This window comes from Crocodylus siamensis, chromosome 1 (genome assembly GCF_052110815.1).
Source record: "Crocodylus siamensis isolate JL-2025a chromosome 1, ASM5211081v1, whole genome shotgun sequence".
In the NCBI taxonomy this organism is placed as follows: Eukaryota; Metazoa; Chordata; order Crocodylia; family Crocodylidae; genus Crocodylus; species Crocodylus siamensis.
In genome coordinates, this window is record NC_143395.1 from 199,417,228 (window position 1) to 199,438,745 (window position 21,518).

General features: G+C 46.8%; 1 protein-coding gene across 2 annotated transcripts in view; it reads left to right on the forward strand.

Moving 5' to 3' along the window:
- Positions 1-21,518, forward strand: part of RRBP1 (ribosome binding protein 1) — a 60,437-nt gene that overhangs the window by 11,854 nt on the left and 27,065 nt on the right. The window contains exons 1-5 of one of the 2 annotated variants that reach the window (XM_090052317.1): positions 1,621-1,927; positions 3,490-4,176; positions 15,899-16,047; positions 19,388-19,510; positions 21,317-21,469. In XM_090052317.1, coding sequence (XP_089908443.1) covers positions 3,510-4,176; positions 15,899-16,047; positions 19,388-19,510; positions 21,317-21,469 — 1,092 coding nt within the window. In that variant the 5' untranslated portion in view covers positions 1,621-1,927; positions 3,490-3,509. Of the gene's footprint in view, positions 1-1,620; positions 1,928-3,489; positions 4,177-15,898; positions 16,048-19,387; positions 19,511-21,316; positions 21,470-21,518 lie in introns of those variants that run through there. The other variant, XM_090052307.1, reaches the window with a different exon arrangement.

The window sequence follows — 21,518 nt, forward strand, 5'->3', positions numbered from 1 at the left end:
GCCAGGACATCAGCAGTGGTAACCACCCCTTGGCCAGGAGTGTCAGTGGTAGCAAGTGCCTGGTGACTAAAGTTAGAGCCACAAGGGCTTGTCATGCTTTTGCCTAGGTAAGGGCACCCCAGCCTGAGACCTCTGAGTAAGTCTGCAGAGGACTGGCTGGTCTCTCAATACTGGAAAATGCTGGCTCCTCTCCTTGTTAAAGGGATGCCTTTCTGCCTGTCTGTTCTATTTTATTGGTCAAGGGTGTCTTCCTGCATAACACTTGCAGACTTCTGCTCTAAGGTGTAGGATAAGCTAAGCTCTCCTTCCTCTTCTGCCATCTTACTTGCTTCCAAACGGTCCTTTTGGTCTTCTGTGCTTGCTTTCCCTCCACCTTCTCAATACTAGTGCCTGCCATGGTTCTGTTTCTTCCAACTCTGTGACAGCTCTTTCTTTTTAGAGGAAGAAGAAAGGAAGCCCTTTGGCCAGTATTAGTTTCCTAACCTGTGCGGTGGCGAGCTGCATCTGTGCTAATAGGTAACACTGATGCCATACCTTGTGCCAAGAGCAGGTGTTTTGAGGTGGGCCTCCTAAGGACAGCAAATACCGGTATATTTTTATGTAGCAAGCTGGAGCATCCATGCATTTGGAAACCACTGCTAATGCAGTAACTTTGTAGACACCCACCCAATACCCAAGGAGGCCCCAGCTCTTCCATGGGGGCAAGAATAAAGAGTTGGGATAAAAAGCTCTGAACAGAGAATTCCAAATATGGGCTCTAACTTTCAAGCGAATAGTCTACACTGCAATACAGTCACTTCAGTACGCGGCAGGTTGGTATGGGAGTTGGCAAAAACTTGAGACGCCAGCAATGTGAGAAGTGTACACTTCCTTCTGAAAAAGTCAAATTTACTAGTCTTGTGAGTAACTCCTAATAGCTGTGGGAACTTCCTCAGTCTATTTATTTGCCACATCTGGCAGCCCCTTGTGTATAGCCTATCTAATGGTTTGTGGGGCAGCTGACAGTGCATTTTGGGAGGAGAGGCTCTTCCCATAAGTGGAGTTGCAGCTCAGTGGGCCAGAACACATCTGACTGAAGAGTGGGAAGGGGCTGTTCATCTGTTTCATAAAGGTGGGTGGTTTGTGTGACAGCAGGTCCCCATGTCCTCCTTGGCATTGAGGTTTCCTGCTTGCATATTCCTCACAGCCAGATCCTTACTGGGGTTATATGACCCTGGTCAGCTCCACTGGCAGACATGCTGCAGGACAACCTCTCCAGTGTGTACTGAATGTGAGTGTGACCAAGCTTGATGCCCGCACCAGCTAACCACTAATGCAGACACTTCTTTTGCTTGAGAAGCAGCATGGTCTGGTGGGTGAGGACGGCAGGGCAGGGGAAGAGGAGAAGTTGGGTTCTAGATGGGGTTTCTCACCTATTCTGCTGAGTGAACTTGAGCCAGCCACTTCGTCCCTCTGCTGCTTCTCTTCAGCCCCAGTCCTTTGTCAGGGGATATCTCCCGTGTGTGTGTGGGGGGAAGGTGCACAAGGCTGTGGGGTTTTTTTGCAACAGTTTGAGCTTGCGCTGAGACCTTTTCTCACCTGTCTCTGTCTTTATATCCTTGGAGTGCAACAGAATTTCCTCTTGCAAGTTCTGTAACTGCTAGACTCAGATGTAGCACTTGTATGCGTTTCTGGACGCAAAACTCCCTTGAAGATAAATCGACACACAGACATACACACGATGGGAGGAGGAACCCCCAAGGCTCAGCCACTTGGACATAGAGGTGCACCTGCGGCTCTAAGGTTCTTGAGAGTGAAATGAAAAGCTTTAGCTCCATACAGCAGTGAGGATTCAGTCCCGCTACAGTTCTAAATGGGCTCAGTGACCTTGGAGCCTGGCTATGATTTGTAGTGTCTGAGCAGCCTTCTGTGGCAGGCATATCACAAGGTAAGTCCTGAACCTCCTCCCTGACTGCCACTCCAGACTCCTTCCTCTGCCCCATCTGCTGCTCTGCTTTTTGTCACTGTGCTGCCTGTCCCCTCCCCATTCCAGCAATTTCTGGCATTACACCTTTCTGACAGGGTTGGGGAGGGGGTGGAGGGGGTGATGATGGTGGTGTGTATTCCAGCACTCAAAAGCTCTGACTTGCTCAGTGTTTCTGGGTGCTAACGTAGGACTCCTGAAATGTCCATTCTTTTTAAAGTCTGTGTTCCTACATGGTTGACCAGTTAATATTCCCTTGGCTATAACTGGGAGTATATGAAGAAGTCTGGATCTTTGCTCTTTGGCTGCGTGGTGATATGGACATTGACTTAGAATTAGAAAGAGATGGGGGGATTGGGACCCTAAGGCTTCTCCACATCATCTGTGGCTGTGTTGCACTGAACTCATCTAGAGGAGGGGTATCCCACTTACAGCCCCCCAGCCTTGTAGAGGGGCTGAGAATTCAGGACAAGGCCTGCCACCAAAATCCTAAGCACACATCTGGCCTGGGGAGTGGGTGAATTGAAATTCCTAGTCTAGAGTCATGAGACAACTGAGGGCTGTATTTGATAATTGCGACTGACAGAAGTGAGTACAGCTCCACTTTGGATTTGGCCCTCTGTCCTGTGTGGCCCCTGGAGGGCACCGTTCCATTGTGAGGAATAATGGGAGGGGTGGGTTTCCTGCTTGGACTGGTGCATAGCAAAGTACATGCTACCCTCTTCCCCTACCTCCTGAAGCAGGAGAGTGACCAGTAAGCAGGAGGTGGAGGAGGTAGGGTGTAGGGAGGGAGCCTGGTCTAGCTTTTCATTAAAGACCCTTGTGAACCTTGACGCAACTGTATGCTGCTTGATTGGGATGGGTTTCCTGCCGAGGCACTATGTCCTGGGGACACAAACTGTGTTCCAGAAAGAACAAACAACCTTGCACAGCTCGTTAGAAGGAGGGTAATGGAGCCTTTCAGTCTCCAGTGTCAGTAAAAGGGAGTCTCTGCTAAAGTGTTCTTTGAAAGACCGTACTTGGATGCAAATGGCACTTCCTGTGAAGTATCTCAGGCTGAGGCTTTACTAAGGGGTGGGATTTTGATGGCTCTTATGTCCTTATCTCATCTGCTCTAATACTTTTGTTTAAAACAAACCAAACAAACAAAAAAACCCCAACAAAAATACCTTGGCTTGGCCCAAAGCTGTTCACACAATACCATTTGCAGAGTTTATACACATGCAATCATACATCTGATGGAAGTCAGCCTTCCAAAGTTTGCTTTTAGTTTAATACCATCTGGTGAAGTCTGAGTTTCTCTTCCCTCCTCCTTTCCACCTCAACATCCTTCTTCAGTTTTTATTCCACAGCTGTTCATCTCACTTCAGGCTTGCTGGAGCAACAAAACTCTGCACTTTGTACTATACAAGATAATAGAGCATTGACTTCTGTTGTTCTAGCAATAAGAATAATGCTGTGCTAAGCAACCTGAGCTGGCTGTGTATCCTGGCACTCACTCTTGTTCTTGCTGTGGTATCTTGCAGGTGCAGGGAAGTAAGCGGAGATGGATTTATATGACCCTCAGACCCTGGGCTTTATGGTCTTTGGAGGCTTCATGGTAATTTCAGCCATTGGGATTTTCCTGGTCTCCACCTTTTCCATGAAGGAAACTTCATATGAAGAAGCCCTGGCCAAGCAACGGAAGGAGCTTGAGAAAAGCCAGCAGCACAAAGTGGAAAAGAAAAAGAAAGAGAAACCTGTAGAGAAGAAAGTGAAGACCAAGAAAAAGGAGGAGAAGCCTAATGGGAAAATACCTGAGCAGGAACCTGGGCAAGAAGTAACCGATGCTTCCAAGGAAGCTGCTCCTGAGCCAGCCCCAGCGTCTGAGCTGACAGTCCTGGAGACACCCATTGTGGTGGTTTCGGCTGCTCCTCAGGAAAAGGAGAAACCTGTCCCATCTCCAAAAGAGAAGAAGAAAAAGGAAAAGAAGGTGCCAAAGGTAGAGCCAGCTCCCAGCTCTGTGGTGGCGAGCCCACCCTCCCCAGTTCTGCAAGCCTCTCCACTGAAAAAGACTGCACAGGTGGTGGAAGTGGAGTGCCGCCCACTGGGACAGCAGAGTGCTCCAAGAGCCAACTCTGCCGTCAAAAAGGCAGATCCTCTTCTGAGCCAAGAGGAGCTGAGGCCAGATGGAGCTGCTAAGAAGGCCACATCCAAGAAGAAGGGTGAGGCAGGTAAGTGTCAAATCTGCTGCTGACCTCCCTCTTCTATGAGTAACTAAAGCAGCTTGGTGTGGGAAATGGAGGATTTGCCTTGCATTGGCGGGGGTGAAGGAGAGGGAGGAAGTGCTCGGTCCTAGGGCTCTGACCTTCTCTTGGGAAGCGCTGTGTTGCTTGGGATGCCATTGTTTGAAATTCCAGCCACATGTTTGTGGTTTCTGTCAGACTGGGAAAGCCTTGCTGGCTTGGGGGTTCTCTGTGAAACTAACCCTTGTTTAACTTCTTGGTTTGATTTGGCACTCAGTTGTTTATAGGATCGGGTGCTGGATGCTCCCATGTGCTCTAAACTGATTTGTTGCTTGGCTCTGGTTCTAAATAACTTGATCTGATTCCAGAGCCAGAGGACGAGGCAGCACATTCCTTGTGGGTATCTAAGCACCTTGCAACTGTGTGTAAATGCAGAGTGGATGGGTGGCTTGTAGGTGGGACTCTTCTCTACTTCTCCTGGGAATAGAAGAGAGAGAAGGAAAACTGCTTGGATGCTGCAATTAAGCAGGGAAATGGTGCTGTACCCTTGCTATTGACCATGCATGCTCTTTCAAGAGGAAAACTGGATCCTGAATGCAGTCAGGTTAGCTGGAGAGCAGTCCCTGGCTAACAAAAGTGAATTTCCATATTTGGCTACAGAGAGAGTATATGACAGACACTGTACACCCGTCTGTCAAAGAAGCTTGTATTTTCTCTTGCATTTTGCTTTTTGGATAGACTTCGACCAAAGCTTTTTGGTGTTGCCTTTTTAGTAGCTTTTAGTTCATGCTGCAGTAACTCTACCAGTTATGCTAGAATTAGTAGGGAGTGGGGCAGGGGGTGAAATATGGGCTTGATTTGGAAAGGGAAAAAACATCCTTTAAATGCTTATTGGACAGTCTGTCTTCAGACTGCCTCTAGCATTGCCAGCTCAGCCTCTAGCTGATCAGCGTCTGCTGATCCCACGCCGAGCAAGAACAATTCCGGGAATTCTGGTATCTCGCTCCTGGCTGCAGTCAAGCTTTGAGCAAACAGCTGTAATGAGGGTGCAAGGAAAAATATAGTTAAGGTTCTAGCACCAAAAATCCTTCACTGTGTGCTTTTTTTTTTTTTTTGCATGCAAATTGTGTCTCTCTTCTCTTCCTGTCTCACATAATATCCCCTTTTTTCCCTGAAGCAGGACAGAGTCCTGGATGTGTACCTAGAGAGACTTTTTTTTACTTTGGAATCTCTCTCCCTCATTTCTAAACAACTTTCTGTTCGAAACTTAAAAAATTACACTGATATCTGAACTTCTGTTATAATAATGTCCTATGCAAGACCTCTTTGAAAGATGAGGGAGGGAGTCTTTTTAATTTAAGAATGCTCAATGCATACTTAAGACTTAAAAACAAAAAATTCTGTTACTTGTACTAGGCATTTCTGGACTAAGTTGTTTTAAGAGGCAGTATACCACCATGTTCCTAGAAAGTACCTTGTACAAGGTAGCATGATTGGAGGTAGCTTCAAGCTGTGGATGAATTCACCTCCCTGGGTTGCATGAGCCTGCCAAGTTCCAACAGCATTGCTATGGTTGGTTGGCACACCCTGTGGAAGGTAACAAGAACACGTTTGGGATAGGCAAGGTACAGTTTTGCCAACAGCATTGTAAGCCTACAAGGTGGTAGTCCTGACTCCATTGCTCTGTTGGAGAGGTGTGGACAATGTGCTGCCATCCTGTCAAGAAGCTGAACCATTTCCATCAAAGCTGGATGCCGATGCTACTTAATAAAAAGTGGCAAGACAGACTCCCCAAAACTGAAATTCTCTAGTGGGAATACCAAATATTGGTGCCATTATTTTGTTTATGAAGACATTAATTATGAAGGAGACTGTGAAGAAACTAAATGTTTAGGTTAGAGGAAAGAGACTCGGTGTGGAAGAAGTCACATATCCTACCACTACCATCAACCACCATATCCTGAGAGTGTTTGGTCCTTCCAGATGTAATGGTTGGAAATAAGGGATTTTGTGGGGCTACCTTGTTAGCACCTGTAATAGGGATCCAGAAGACTCCTGTCTCCTTGAGAGGAAAGTGTAGCTGGCTAAGCTGAAGTATGGCAGCTAGGGAACAAGCTAACTGCTAATAAGCTGGCTGCTAGCAAACGGATAGACTTTGAGGTCACAGGTAGGGGCTAGCCATGGGAAGGTAATTCACCTAGGGAATGGAGACGGAGTAAAATGTGGCAAGGGCAGGCAGGGAGGCAGCCCAGAAGCAGTGGCCTGCAGGCAGCTGAGCTAAGTCCTAGCAGGGCAAGTAGGTGGGTCATATGGCACAGAACGAAGACCCCTGTAAGTGCCTGCAGAGTCGCATGACAAGATGGGACTGGGCTTAGGAGACTCATAAGCCAGTGCCTGAGTCCAGGCAGGCAGTCTGGCCCTGCTAGCTACCGAGTGAAGACCTCTTGCTATGGAAAGCTGTAGTTGGAGGCTCTGCTGCATCTGGAATGCCCTGATGATACCAGTAAAGCATTGAATGCTTGCTGCAAGGGGGATAGGACCTAAGGTAGGCCAGAAGCACATTAGACAACCAGTTGGCTTGAAGTTTTTATTAGAGCCAGAGTGCTTATGTTTTGATTTTGAGTTTTTAGCCAGTAGTTTGGGTTTGGGACTATTGGGGAGGCGGAGGTCTTAGCTGTGCCTGAGGGGCACATGCCTGCCTTGAGCCTGGCCAGCAATGAGGCTTCAATAGTTAGAGTAGTGGAGAAAGGACTAGAGGCCCAGCGCCTGAGCAGGGCATGAACTAGGGTCAGGGCCAGTAGCCTAGGATGGGTGAGATCAGCCCAGAAGGGCAGAGCCCATGGGCTCAGCTGGCCAGAAAAGCTAATCCTGGGGCCACGGGCCCAGAAATACTGTCAACTGATGGGATGGAATCAGTGGGCCAGGGCTGAAGGCTTGTGACCAGAGAAACGGGAAGCTGCAGCTGAGAAGGCTGAGGTGTCTACAAGGGACAGAACGGTATTAAGTAAAATCTGCTAGGCATGGGCATGACTATGGGGAGGTCAAAGGCTGTGCATAGTCCATAAGGCAGCAGGTACCCTGGTAGCATGTATGGGTCAAGAAAGCACCACCTAATGTGAGGGATAGATTGAGATCAGCAGGATCAAAGATGAGCTGGGGCTCACTGTAGGCCCCTTGAGCAGCTTCCCTTTCTAAGCTCAACCTAGTCTATCAAGGAGTGGCAGGTGAAGATGAAAGGGAGGGACCCTTAAACCCAGAACAGTACAAGACTGGCTGGTCACAGCTGCCCCTGTGGCCTGGATCCATTACAACACCCGACTTTGGGCTGTAGATACTTTCTCCAGGAAACAAAACAGTTCCTGTAGCTTTTTTCCCACCCCCCACCCATACATGCACGCACCCCTCTCTTCCACTGACAGCATGAACTGTCCATACTGAGGCTTCTTCCTCTGACCTTAACTTTACTGCATTCAAGTTTCTGCTTTGGGCTGGTTTGCTTTTGGATCTGGCAGAGCTACCTTACCGGGCAGTTGGTCATGATATCACACAACTTTTGAGTTTTAGCCCTAGCAAGCATTAGCTGAGCAAGCTCAGAAGTAACCATCACTCCCTTCAACACCTGGTTCTTCAGGCTCATTCATACCACCTGGATTGCCCCTTCGAGACTTCAGTTGTCTGCAGCAAGGGCCAGCCGAAGATGAGATGAACAGCTTTTTAAATAAATGTTCTGGTGTTCCACCTCTTTCCACTCTCATTGTATGAGGCTTTAAAAAATCCTCTTGTGGAGGAAGTTCTAGCCCTAAAAATTGAGGTAGAGGTGAGGAATTGGATGTCAGCCGCAAAGTTGAATGTTCCAGGAAGCTGCTACTTTGTGACAGACGTGTGGTTTTTGAAAGGGGGTTAAAAAAGTCCTGTTCCGGCCTGTTAGTACAACTGCTTTGAAATTGGATTAGGTAAACAACATTGTGTACTCTAGTCTGTTAGTATGGGACTTGATCCAAAACGCATGGAAAGTTGGAAGTGCAGTGCAGATGGATCAGTGGGGGCTGGGACTGCGTGGGCGCTAAGGCATACAGTTGACAGCCCTGAGGTTGCAAGTTCAAGGCCACAGTGGAAGTACGTATGACAGGCCATGTCTGATTCCAACAAATCTACAAATCCTGTTAAGTACCTATTGAGCAGCTTTTGCCCTTAATGGTCCTAATGCCTCCTACAGAAATAAGGTTCTAGCTCCCAAAACCTCAAGCATCTGTTCAAGATGGATGTTACAGTAAGTGACATTCATCACAAGGGCACAAAAAAAAGAAAGGAAAGTGGGAAAATGGTGTGATCTGGAGGTGGTTGTGGGAACATAGACCTTTATTGGAAGTATTTAGAATAAGGTAAATGAGTTCTCATCCAGAAGTCCAAAGACTGCTCATCCAGAAGTCAAAGTTGCTGGAGGCATCTTGCACCTGAGGTTGCTTCTGGAGCTTCTCTCTGCAGCATCACTTTAGTCCAGATGGATAGATGAGACTGAGTTAGAGCTCTTGCACAAAACCCGGCCCAAAAAAAAGTCCAGTCACTCAACATCTTCATTAATGATGTGGACATTGGAGTCAGGAGTAGACTGGCCAAGTTCGCCGATGACACCAAACTTTGGGGCAAAGCATCCATGCCAGAAGATAGGCGGGTGATCCAGGCTGACCTGGACAGGCTGAGCAAATGGGCGGACGAGAACCTGATGGTGTTTAACACCGAAAAATGCAAGGTTCTCCACCTTGGGAGGAAAAACCTGCAGCATCCTTATAGGCTCAGCAGTGCTACATTGGATAGCACTACAGAAGAAAGACTTGGGGGTCATCATTGACCACAAGATGAACATGAGCCTCCAATGCGATGCTGTGGCTAGTAAAGCGACCAAAACGCTGGCTTGCATCCATAGATGCTTCTCGAGCAAATCCTGGGATGTCATTCTCCCCTTGTACTCGGCCTTGGTGAGGCCGCAGCTGGAGTACTGCATCCAGTTTTGGGCTCCACAATTCAAAAAGGATGTGGAGAAGCTTGAGAGAGTCCAGAGGAGAGCCACGCGCATGATCAGAGGTCAGGAAAACAGATCTTACGATGACAGGCTGAGAGCCATGGGTCTCTTCAGCCTGGAAAAGCGTAGGCTCAGGGGTGATCTGATGGCCACCTATAAGTTTATCAGGGGTGACCACCAGGATCTGGGGGAACATTTGTTCACCAGAGCGCCCCAAGGGATGACGAGGTCGAACGGTCACAAACTCCTGCAAGACCGTTTCAGGCTGGACATAAGGAAGAATTTCTTTACTGTCCGAGCCCCCAAGGTCTGGAGCAGCTTGCCATCGGAGGTGGTTCAAGCACCTACATTGAACACCTTCAAGAGTAAATTGGATGCTTATCTTGCTGGGATCCTATGACCCTTTGGGCAGGGGGCTGGACTCGATCTCCCAAGGTCCCTTCCAGCCCTGATGTCTATGAAACCCCTGAGTTTCTGGTTCAGATGGAGCCCACTGTTTGGACAACTATGTAGTCTTTGGGAGCTCCCTGTGGCTAATCCAATTGACTATGGCACTAGGTGTTCTTATTAAAGTACTGCAAGAACTCGCCTGTAAGGCACCAATTCTTTATCTGCCAAGCTTCCTAGGCATTGGCTTAGGTTACAGATATTTTAAATTTTCTTTTTCTGCAAGAACTAGAAGTCTCTTTCTTATTCTGCTATTTGTAAATGGATCAAGTCTCCTCAGCTCTTTCCTGCATGGAGATGAACCAAGTTGGATGTCACTCTTGAGTTCTCCGCTTAAGGCATGATTTTTCCCCATCTGTGGAACCAGTCTCAATTTTCTGACAGGCAACCTTCTGACATCTTTTTGAAGAAGGAAAACCCATGTCATGCATTTCTTTAAAATGCCTATCACTTGTCAACAGCAGCAACTTTCCCTTTGAATGAAGGACTAGGCTAACTTTAAGTATCACTTCTTCCAGTAAGGCAGCCTATCCAACAGCTTTTGCCTGTAATGGTCTTCCTAATGCCTCCTACAGAAATAAGGGTTCTAGCTCCCAAAACCTTGAGGATCTGTATTGGGTTCAAGATAGATGTCACAGTAAGTCCAGGCACATTTAGGATCCTGAATGACCCAATTTGAGTTGCTAGGAGACACTGGGACTGTCAGTGGCAAGGAGACTGTCTTGTAGCTGATGGGGGGCCAAAAGTGTATTTAAAGTCCTGCCTTAAAGCTTGTTGGGGGTTTGATATTTTTTCCCCTTACTGAAAGAAATCTTGATGCTTGCTTGGCAGTAGCTCTGGAGATTAAACAGGGTTGTGGAGCATTTATAAAAGTATCAATTTGACTAACTTTAAACTTAAAGCCATCTAGGACAAAATAACCCTTAAATTTTTCATGGGCTGGGATGGGCCTGCCCTGCACCCCCCCCCCCCCCCCCCCCATGGTTTCTCAATAAAGGATTTGGGCGCACTCAACCTGTTTTATGATCTGTCTGTATTAGAAGAGGACAACAACAATTGATTAGATATGAGAAGCTAAAGTCTGGCCTTGCCAAGGTGGATAGGAGTTTTGCCTTTGTCAGCATGTTGCTAATAGAGGTGATATATATTGATCGGCACCGATATAAAGAAAATTTGATTGTAATGGAAATTGGCCTGATGTGGCTGATTAATTTGGCCAATAAATGTCCATGCATGTGTGCAGCCACAGCGCAACACTTAGGCAGTGAGGAGTACAGTCCGGCAGCATGGAGAGCGCATGCAGCTGATAAGTCTGTTGTGGTGGACAGGGAGGTGGGAGGGAAGGGGCCGTGATTTGGGAAAGGACTTGCAGCCTATCCCTATTTGGCTTGCTCCTCTTGCTGTAGCTGCTAGGGTGAGGGAACAGGGCAGGGTCTGCTGTCTTGCTGTCCTCATTCCCTGCCTTGCTAAGTCCTTGCTACCCAGGAGGCAGGCCAGCAGCTGAGCAGAGTCCTCCAGCTGGTGGTAGTGTGACTTGCGGGAAAGGCAGGGAGTTGCCTTTAGCAAGCAGTAAATATTGCATCACAGTATTCCCTGAGCACAGCTGGAGCTGCCTGTCTGAATACTCTCTACCAGCCGGCAGAGGCTGCTGGAGGCAAGGCATTCCCAGGCTGCAGCTGCAAAAAGGTCTCCTGTACACCCATCTACTGTTTTTCAGAGGTGGCAACGTGGCATGTGCAGTAGACTGCCCACACTGGTGTACTTATAAGTGCTTTTTGATTTGAAGTGGAGGTGACTCTTGCCTTATTCTGAAGCTCTGTGGACAGAACAAGAGTAATGGTAGCATTGGTGCTCCTGATTTTTACTGTGGAAGCCAGTGGTCTGCATGGTCAGTTGCATGCCATACCTAAATTGTGACTCGAAAGAAACTTTGTGTTGGATCTTGCCCTTGCTCGTAAATGGCTAAAGCTTAATTCTAGCACTCTGTGGCAGGCATGTTGTAATCTAGTTTATCCATGACTTTGAATACAGATATCCTGCTGAGCTACTGCTCTTCAGAGATTCTTATTTTAGAACTAAGTTCTTCACATCTGGGTCTAAAATCGTATGCCTTTTAAAGACTTCTGTATGATGACACAACTTGAGTGATTTCTTTCCCCCCCCCCCCTTTAAATGCAATTATGGTTGCAAAGGTGTTTTCAATGATTTCAAATCATTTGGTCTAATCTCAAACTTTATCTTTGGGGGGTGGGGGGTAGTGTTTTGTTTAACACTTGTTGAAAATGCTATGTTTTTTTTTTTTTTTTTTGATCCAGCTGCAGTCCTCTGGCTTGATAGCCTTTAGTTTTACTTGATTATACACGCAAATTTAATTCACCCCTTGCTTGCCAGTTTTGGCAGAGATTTGGCCCTGTTAGAATACAGGATGGGCAAGTAGTGGCCGATGCCATGTAAACGGGAGTAGTAGCCAGGGCCCCAGGAATGGTGTGAAATGGTTTCTTTGGGTTCCTATACGCGTGTGGAGCCTGCTTTGATGTACTGGAAATCCAGCGCAGCGGAGCAGGCTCAATTAATCGAGTCTGCTGGAGCACACAAATTGATGTGCGCTGGCAGCCCTGCGTCACGTGTATCTGCATCATTGCACATCTGCACACTGCAGAAATGGTGGCAGGGCGCTTTGAAATAAAATATGTTCAATGAGCTTTAGTTCAGAGCACCCTGCCACCATTTTTTTTTCACCACGGGGTGCTGATGCACCTGACTCATGGGTGCTTCTAATTATCGCAGCTGGCAAATTAGAGTGCCCGGCACTGCGCTCCACTACACGTGTAAAAATGCCCTTTGGGAGCAGACAGAAATGACATTTGTTGTGGAATTGGCCCTTTGAAAGTGCTTCTAAAGCCATGCCCAAAAGAAGAGCATGGCTGCAGAGTGCTCCAGTCACGCGACAAATTAACCCTTGTTGTGTGAGGGTTCAAATGAAGATGCTCCAAAGTGGAGCACCTTCATTAATCCATCTGCCTCCGCTGCAGTGCAGCCTGGCCATAGCTGCTGTTCTTTGGATGGGAGTGGGGAGAAGGCAGGGAAGGAAGGTCTGTTATAGGGTTTTCTCAGCCCTGCTGTAGTGTGTGTGGGGGGGATTAGAGCCCCTCACCTGGGGGGTAGAGGCAGCTGTAACCTACCCACTCCAGTGGGGCTGAGAAGCCCAGAACAGACCTCCCTTTTCTGCCTTCTCCCCCTCCCATCCGGAGACAGAAGCAGAGTTGCAAGATGCCAGGATGGAGCTAGAAGAGGCTGTAGAGACTCAGCTCCTAATTAGAGCTGATCCTTCACCCTCCTGATTCATCAGCTAACATCCATTGGGTTGGGAGGATCAGTTTAATTCATGGTGCTTTCTATAAATTGCCATGAGTTGTACCCAGGAGCTGCCCTTCTGTCTGCACCTTTTGGATCAGCAGTGTAGTTTGAACACAAGACATTAAGGCTGCCTATACACATGCTCAAGGGTGGGGAGGGGCCGTTTTAATTAGCGTGGTTTCCTGACAACCACTCTAATTAAAAACGGTCACTGACATATTGTATTAAGCCCCCCTCCCCATGTTTTAAAATGCCTGCAGGGGTGCTTTAACTAAAAAGCGAGCCAGCACATCTGTAGATAGCCTGAGTGCTAAAAAGGTGAGTTGTCATCGCTCTAAACAGAAAGACTAAAGCTGCCAACAGACATCACAATTATCCTGGGATAAAATGCTTCTATTTCAGGACAGAATGCAAACATAGACATCCATGCCTGTTGCACCAGGATAAATCCTAAAAACGTTTCCCAGATAAGACGTAGTAATAGTTTATCCTGGGAATATTGCAAAGTATGTTTGTATAGTTAATTCTAGGATTGATTCAATGATGCAGTGTCTGATAGGCAGCATTGCATTTTCCCCTTTTTAAATCGAGGTTTAGTGTATGGGACAAATAGAAGCACAGTGTATCCAGGGATAAATGCAGTGTCTGTTCTTAGCTAAGGTAGATGGCTAGCTAGAAGCTGTATGAAATTTTCTTCTCTTCTGGACGGAAGAGGACCTGAAGTAGGGGAATGCGATTCTGAAGTACTCTAGAATCTTGACTCCTTTTATAAGAAAAAGAAACACCACCAAGAAACTGTTTTCAGGACCACATGGTTCCTCTTTGTTGGTTGATGCTCTTTTTCCATTAGTAATGGTGTGACCTTGGGGAGCTTACAGCTCGTAATGGGCTGTTTAGCTGGGAAATCCTCAAGCAGATTCTGTCTGCGGTTTTGTGCACGTGGGAAAATGGACCAGAATTTAAGCTGTTATAGGTTCTCTTTGTGTATACTTGTACAGGCAACCCCCGCTTAACAGTGTTTCGCTTAGCACTATTTCACTATAACCCTCGGTTTATATTGATACCTGATTCCACTTAGTGCTTAGTGAGTTCTGTTATAACGCTCATGGGCATCATACAGCTGACAGCAGTACACTAGCGCCACAATGCATTGGCAGCATGCAGCTTCACTGTGCAATTTAGCGCCAGTTTGTTGCCATCTTGGTTCATCAGAATTGGTTTTGCTTAACGCTATTCTGCGTAACGTTTGTTTTTTTTTTTGAGAACCAATTAAGAGCGCTAAGCAGCAGTTGCCTGTATTACTGAATGGATCACACCCTGCCTCTTTTATTTGTAGAATGACTTTGTCTGTAGACCAGTCCTGAGATGCACGCTGAGAGCTGGAGCTACATAGGTAACAGAATACTGTGAATTCAAAGCCATGGATCTTCTCAGTGGCAGTATTGGATTAGCTAGGATCACAAAGGAGAGCATCCTCTCCTAAAACTTATCTGATGCATTGGTATAACTTGAAACCAAGTTCCTGCAGAACGTGGTGCCTTGATAATAAGCGATCACTTCAGGTTCTCTGCACTACAGTCTTCAAGCGAGGAAATAGCTCTTTTTAATGAAGTGGTTTGGAGAGGCAGGGCAGGCTCCAAACCTTATGGACCAGCTCTCCAAGCCAGGGGATGCTTGCATCTTGCTCACAGTGGTCACTTTGTACGTACTTGGATTATGGAAAGTTGACTGTTTTCACTGACACTTGGCTCCTGTGCACATGCAAATTTTTAAATGCAGACTCTTTACAACTTGCTGTAGCACTTCAGAAGTGGATTCTGGAGGTGACATCACTCCTGAAGACTAATCTTGAGAAATGCCGTTTCTCCAGCTGTTCTCCATCTCTGCTGTGTCCGAATGATTTAATCTGTAACTACCCAAGTTAGCAGGTGATGCTTCTTGAACTGCCAGAGCTCTAGAAATTAAGGTGCATAGGAAGAAATGGCGTATGCTCTGTTGTCACCACTTGGTCCATACCAAGATATTGATTCTTCTTGTGAAGATTTCCAAAAGATTTTAAAGTTGTTTTTTTTTTTTGTTTTTTGTTTTTAATGCCATGCCATTGATACGGGATTCTAACTAGATGCTCATAGGTTTGACATGAGCCCCACTTGTTCACCTCTAAGCTATTAAAATTCACTCTTATGCTTTGCTGTGTGCTGGGAATTGCTCTGCCTGAGGATTGTTTGACCTTGACACATACCTTGCTAAACAATAGACCAAAAATGATGCCTTTCATTGCGCTGTCCTGTATTCTATATATAGTGTTTTAAGTGTCTTATGAACTGGTCTCGTGTTTGGATGACTGCACATGCTGTTGAAATCTTTCCTGCCAGTTTTTTGTACTACCCTGTGTAAAAGCGTAACTAAAAACGATTCTAATCAAACCACTGCTAAGAAACTGAAGATGCATATTTTGATAAATTAGTGAGTTTGTTCAGGAATTGGCTTAAGCTAAGCTAGAGGGTGGTATCAGCTGTGAAGTATGTATGCCTTGCCTGGTGTGAACTTTTGTGGCTCCTTGGCTGCTCTGTGGCAACGGCCCATGTGCACACTTTTATCCTGTGGTAAATATAAAATGCCTTGCCCTGCTTTTGGTGAGGGGTACAGTGTGACTCAAGTACCAGTAGGTAGGAACATGAATGCGGGCACTTAAATGAATCATATTCCTAGCCAGTCTTGCTTCATCATGACTTGCTTGTCTGGGCATATCCTAAGACCCTTGATCCAAAATGAGTGAGTCCATGCTAACTTTATAAACTGGTGCAAATCCCCATGTCACAAACTTGCTATTGTTCAGTACCTTGTTGCTTTATATAATTCCCCCACTCTTGTTTTTCCCTCTAGTGCCTGCAGATGCTGATGGTCCCCTCTACCTGCCATACAAGACCCTGGTTTCCACCATTAGTAGCATGATCTTCAGTGAGGGAGAGGCCCAGCAACTCATCGAGATCCTGACAGAGAGAGCTGGTGTTGTCCAGGACACGTGGCACACGGTAGTATAACTCCCTAGGTCAGAGCAGCTCGGCTGCTGACTTCCCTGTGGTCAAGTGAGAGTGACCAGCAGCTGCTTCATGTAGTTCTCTAACATCCTCTTGGCCTGAGTGTGACACAGGCCCATTCCAGGAGTGCGGGGGCTGGAGGTCTCGGGCCAGAACCTCAGCTGGTGTCAGTCAGATGGAACTATAGAGATACTCGTATTTAAAGATCTGACCCACCTTCATAACATGCAATGTACTTGGCTAAGCCAACTTCACAAACTTCCTCCATAAGCTGCCTTTTAAAATGAGAGGATCGCCTTGTCTCTTCTAGCAGGAACTGGAGGTTGCTCAGTGGAACGTCTGATCTCGTAGCTGAAACTGAATAGTCTGGGCCTTAACTTTGTATTATGCTCACTGTTTTGCTAAAGGCTCTTATGTGACCTTGGGTGGCAGTGAAAGGGAAATGTGGTGTTCCACACTCGCCTATAAGGACCTTGTTTCACATTTAATTTTAGGTGGCTCCTAGAGCTCTTAACCCTTGGATTGTCCACACATTAACACCTGAAAGTAGTATTTTTGGGCAGCTTAGTTACACCACTCCAAGGCAAGCTTTGTTTCTGATCTGTGTTACCCAGCTTGTGCTCCATTAATGTGTGGCCATTCCGCCCAGATAAGCCATCCAAGTTGCAGACCTTCACATGCCAGAATGCAGAGTGTCTTCCCCCACCCTCCTGTTCTGCATGGACAAACTTTCCACCCCCTAAACTCTCTTGCCTGGGGGTGAGTCTGGCACCAACCCAACTCTGCCTCCCACCCCTAGGTGTGGGACCTTCCCACCCCCAATCCTATGCAAACAGCCCGCAGAGCACATAGGAGCTAGCCAGGTCACAGGTTATGGATAGGTTTGGGGGGAGGGTAGAACAAAAGGGGTCAGATTGGGTCCCCATGAGCTGTGGATTCCTTCTCTGGACAGGGGCAGTAGCTTCCGTAAAAGTGCCTTCCCTCACCGCTCCCACCTCTTAGCCACCCTGGGAAGCATGACAAGCAACCCTAAACCCAAGTCTCAATTTATTAAAACAAGAGGCCTTCTTTAATTTACTTTTTCTCTCTTTTATTTATTTTTAGGTTCTCTTTTATTTTTACTTCTCTTTATTTTATATTTCAGCAGCTGACTTCATCCTTCCCCCATCCCATTTTATTTCTATCTCACACTTCATTACCCACCCATCTTCCATTAACTCTCCACCTTCTAGCTTCATGCTCCTGCCCTCTCGCCCCCTGCCTTGCCCCGCTCCCCGCATCTCTTCTACACCACTACCTAGTGCAGGGTTAGAAGCCTGTCCTGGCTCACCTGCTCTGTAGTGGCAACTCACAGCTATAGCTGATAGTCCAGTGTCTGCTTGCGAGCCCTCTTGTAGTAAGTCACAGCTGTGCAGATGGGGGACAGTCAGAGAAGGGTTTTAGCCCCGAAGTGTGACTGCTCCCAACTCCAGGGTAGTACTTGCAACAGTCTACATTTGAGCAACTCAGATGCTGAATGTGTAACAATCCTAAGAGCATCAATCTAGGGGAGGCAGGGTCTAGTGGTGAGGAGACTGGATAAGCATCCTGAAGACCTGGGTTCCTGCCATCTTCTAATGGCAAAGCAGAGCTTGAAATTCCCCATGTGTGGAAAATGGAGCCAGTGGTTCTTTGTAGTGCTTTGCCATCTGTGGATGAAGTGCTCTGTGCTGAACTGTTTGGTGTTCCTTACATATGCTTTGTCATGTTGTGGAGTCGGCAGTCCTGAAGACCCTCTGTACTTCGTACACTTTCCAGACCTGTGTGGGTGGAAGGCTTCTGTAACTGGTCCCGCTTTATGGGGCATTTGTCTGACAGCCTAGTTCTGAACTTCCACTCCAGATCAAAAATGCAAAGACCTAGCTCCCCATTAAATTAGGAGACTTTGCATTGCTGTAGTAACCCAATGCCATAGTCTTTTTACATCCCTAGTGGTAAGAAACTTTTCCTCTTGGCTCTTGTGTTAAGCTATGGTCTGGCAGAAGACTTCCTTTCACAGTTGCTCTGGCCAAGTGTGTACCTTCTCAGTGGTTCTACACTGGGGCAGGCAGTTATTTCAGGTGGAGGGCCACTTACTGAGTTTTGGCAAGCCATCAAGGGCCTCATGACAGGCAGCCAGGGGCAGATAAATATTAAATTTCTAGATTTGTTTTTTTAGGGGCTCTACAGGCTGCATAGAATGGCCTGGTGGGCTGCATCTGGCCTGTGGGCCGCATTTTGCCTACCCCTGTTCTACGTCCTGTCTTCCCCTGGTGTGCACAAGTATGCTGAAGGTGTGGACTAGATAGAGTTGTTGTTACATGGCTGCATACGTGACTGAATAACCTTCAGTAAGAATAATTATAAATGGGCCCATTGCTGGAATAATAGGTAGACTGAGAAAGGTTTGTAGAGTCTGGTCTGGGCACAGTGCTATTGAACACTTCTTACTTAACGATTTGGATGCAGGAAGAGAGTTTTCCTGTTCAAGTTTGGAGATGACCCAAAACTGGGAGAGCTTGATTCTCCTACAGAAGATACGATTGGAATGGAGAGTTGGGCAGTTGACAACAGAACGGAATTCGACAGAGGAGAACAATGGTGCCTTGCTTAAAAAGAAAACCAGACGCCCAGACAGAACGGAAGTTGACTGCCTAGGTAGCAAGGTAGCTGAGAAAGAGCTAGAAGTTGTGGTGGGTCACAGGCTTGACGTATTTCTGCAGCATGGTGCAGCTGCTAAAAAAGCAAATACAGTTTTGGGCTGGGATATTGTCTCCTGCTCTCTAGCAAGGGAAAACCAAAGTAATAGGTGCAGCAAATCAAATTTAGATTACATCTCGGGGAGGAACTTCCTCTACTGCAAAAACTGTAGGATGATGGACCATGTTGCTCAGGGGAGCTATAGAATCACTTTCTTATGAGGTCCTTAAGAGGAGGTATTCTTGACAGGATGGTCTAGGATGGGGCGGGCAGTTATTTCAGGTGGAGGGCTACTTACTGAGTTTTGGCAAGCCATCGAGGGCCACATGACAGGCAGCCAGGGGAAGATAAATATTTATTTTCTAAATTTTTTAGGGGCCCCGCAGGCCAGATAGAATGGCCTGGCAGGCCACATCCGGCCCCCGGACCGCGTTTTGCCCATCCATGGTCTAGGAACAGCACATTCTGCATCTTTGCAGAGGGTTGGACTAGATAGCCTTCAGGTCCCTTCCAGCCCTGGGGTCTGAAGATGGAAGCACATGTTCCTACGATGCCCTGATGAATAAGCAGGTTCTAAGAGAGCCTGTACAAACAGTGTGTGACCTCTTGTCCTTAGGCAACCCAGAAAGGTGACCCAGTTACTGTGCTGAAACGTCAACTAGAAGAGAAAGAGAAGCAACTCTCTGCTGAACAGGAAGATGCCTCTGCTGCCAAAAACAAACTGAGGGAGCTTAACAAGGTAAGAGCTTTGTGCCCTCTACGTGTCTCTGATACTTCTTTTAACCTAGGTGGTTACACTGCTTTTCTCCCTCCCCTTTGATGTGATAACAGTATGATAACTGCCTGTCTGCTAGGAATTGCAGTTAATGATTTACCCAGCGGGCTGGGCTCCACAGTCTAGCTGATGTCTTCTTATTTAATTTTTTTTAAACTTCTTTGCTCCCTTTTTATGTGAAAAACAGTTGCCTGGTATGACAGTGACTTGTATGTGGCGCCCACGTGGAGAGTCAAAGCATTAGCCCATGCAGTCATGGACCCACAGTGCCATTGTGCTAAGCACTGTACAAACATAATGCCTTTCCAAGGGCTTATGTTAAGTTTTAGTTCCAGTTGTAAAATGCAGCTTTATGAAAGCAGGTTGTAAGGCATTTGCAAAACCGCCCCAAGCCAAAGCTGGCAAAAGGGTGCACAATTCTTTTCTCTTTTCCTATAGAATTTGGTGGATGAGCACAATTTCATATTTGCTAAGCGTGAGGGTTAAGTGCGGTGTTTATCCCCTCCCCCGTGCCGTTTGTCAGCTGGAAAAGGAAGTGTCTTTTGTACAAAAGGAGTCTACTTTTTGTGCTAACTTGAATTGGTAATTAGAGGTCAAAGCCATCTTTCTTCCTCCCCCTCCCCTCCTTCCCTCTCCTCCCCCAAACTGCTACCAGTCATAATTACCCCTGGTTTTGATCTCTAAATACAGACTTCATGAAGCCCTGCAGTCTCACGAGGATAGGAATTATTCCAAACTCATCTTTTCTCCTCGGCACCAAAGCTCAGGAACGGGCTGTTTACTGGCACTTTGTGGGGGAGGAAGGTGGAAAGAACTGAATGTACCTGTGTTCCTCTTAGTCATGAAAATTCCTTCCTGTCCATGTACACAGTGAACACACACTTCAGCATAGTGCCTGCGTTGAAGGCAATCCAGTGTCCAAAAATATCCCTCTGGATGCTGTAACTTTTCCAGCCCCCTCTGCGCACAAGAACCAAACTTAAATGTCTCCTCTAAAGCTGAAATCCTACACACTGACATCGGCATGCCCCACACCATGCAGCTCAAGCCACAAGTTAGACCTTATCAAGCAACGTGGGACTGGATTGGGCCTCCTGGGCCATGAGTACAGTTCCTGCATTTGAAAGCATCCACTTTACCTGAGGATTCCCTGAAATAGCCACATCAAGCTCTTACATGTGACTGAAAAAAGACAGGCCAAGAGCACGCTTCAGCATGCCTGATGTAAGAGCAGGAAAAATGAAAATGCTACCAGTGCAGTGACACTTAGCAAAGGGGTGTTGGCTCAGCATCGCTCTGTACATCTGTCTTCTTCATTTTGCTAGCTGTCCAGCAAACCCTCATCCTATCAATGTTACAGACCTGCTTACAAATAACATGTGTTCTTGGGGGAGTATAAGTAGCACAATGGGAAATCAGATGGCTATAGGACAGAGTGTGCTTTCATTTAAAAAGCAGGTGGGAGGGCTTGCCCACCTTGGACGTGGGTGTAATCAAAGGGCTTACTGATCTGGAGAACTGTAGGTTTCGCACTGTTCTTTTAACTAATCCAGTATGGCACAACAGTGACATCCAGTGGCCACAGCTCAGAACAAGACCTGCAAGAAGGAATGCAAACAGTTTTATTGGAGATGAATTTAGTTCCCCATGGTGTGAAAGCATGTGATGGTGCAGTGCATAAAATTGCTGAGTGTTTAAATGTCCCAGGTTATACAAGACATGTTCCAAAAAAAATTGCTGGAAACTAAGTGAAACTCCATCTCCTTGAAGGAACTCGCAGCCGAGAAGGCAAAGACTGTCACTGTTGAAACCAAGCTGAAAGAGCAGCTGTTGGCTCGTGAGCAAGAGGTTGCTGCTATACAGGCTCGTATGCAAGCTAGTTACCAGGATCATGTGAATGAAACTCAGCAGCTACAAGGAAAGGTAGGGGGATTTGCTATACTTCTGAATGCATGCTCCAGGCAAAATCTGG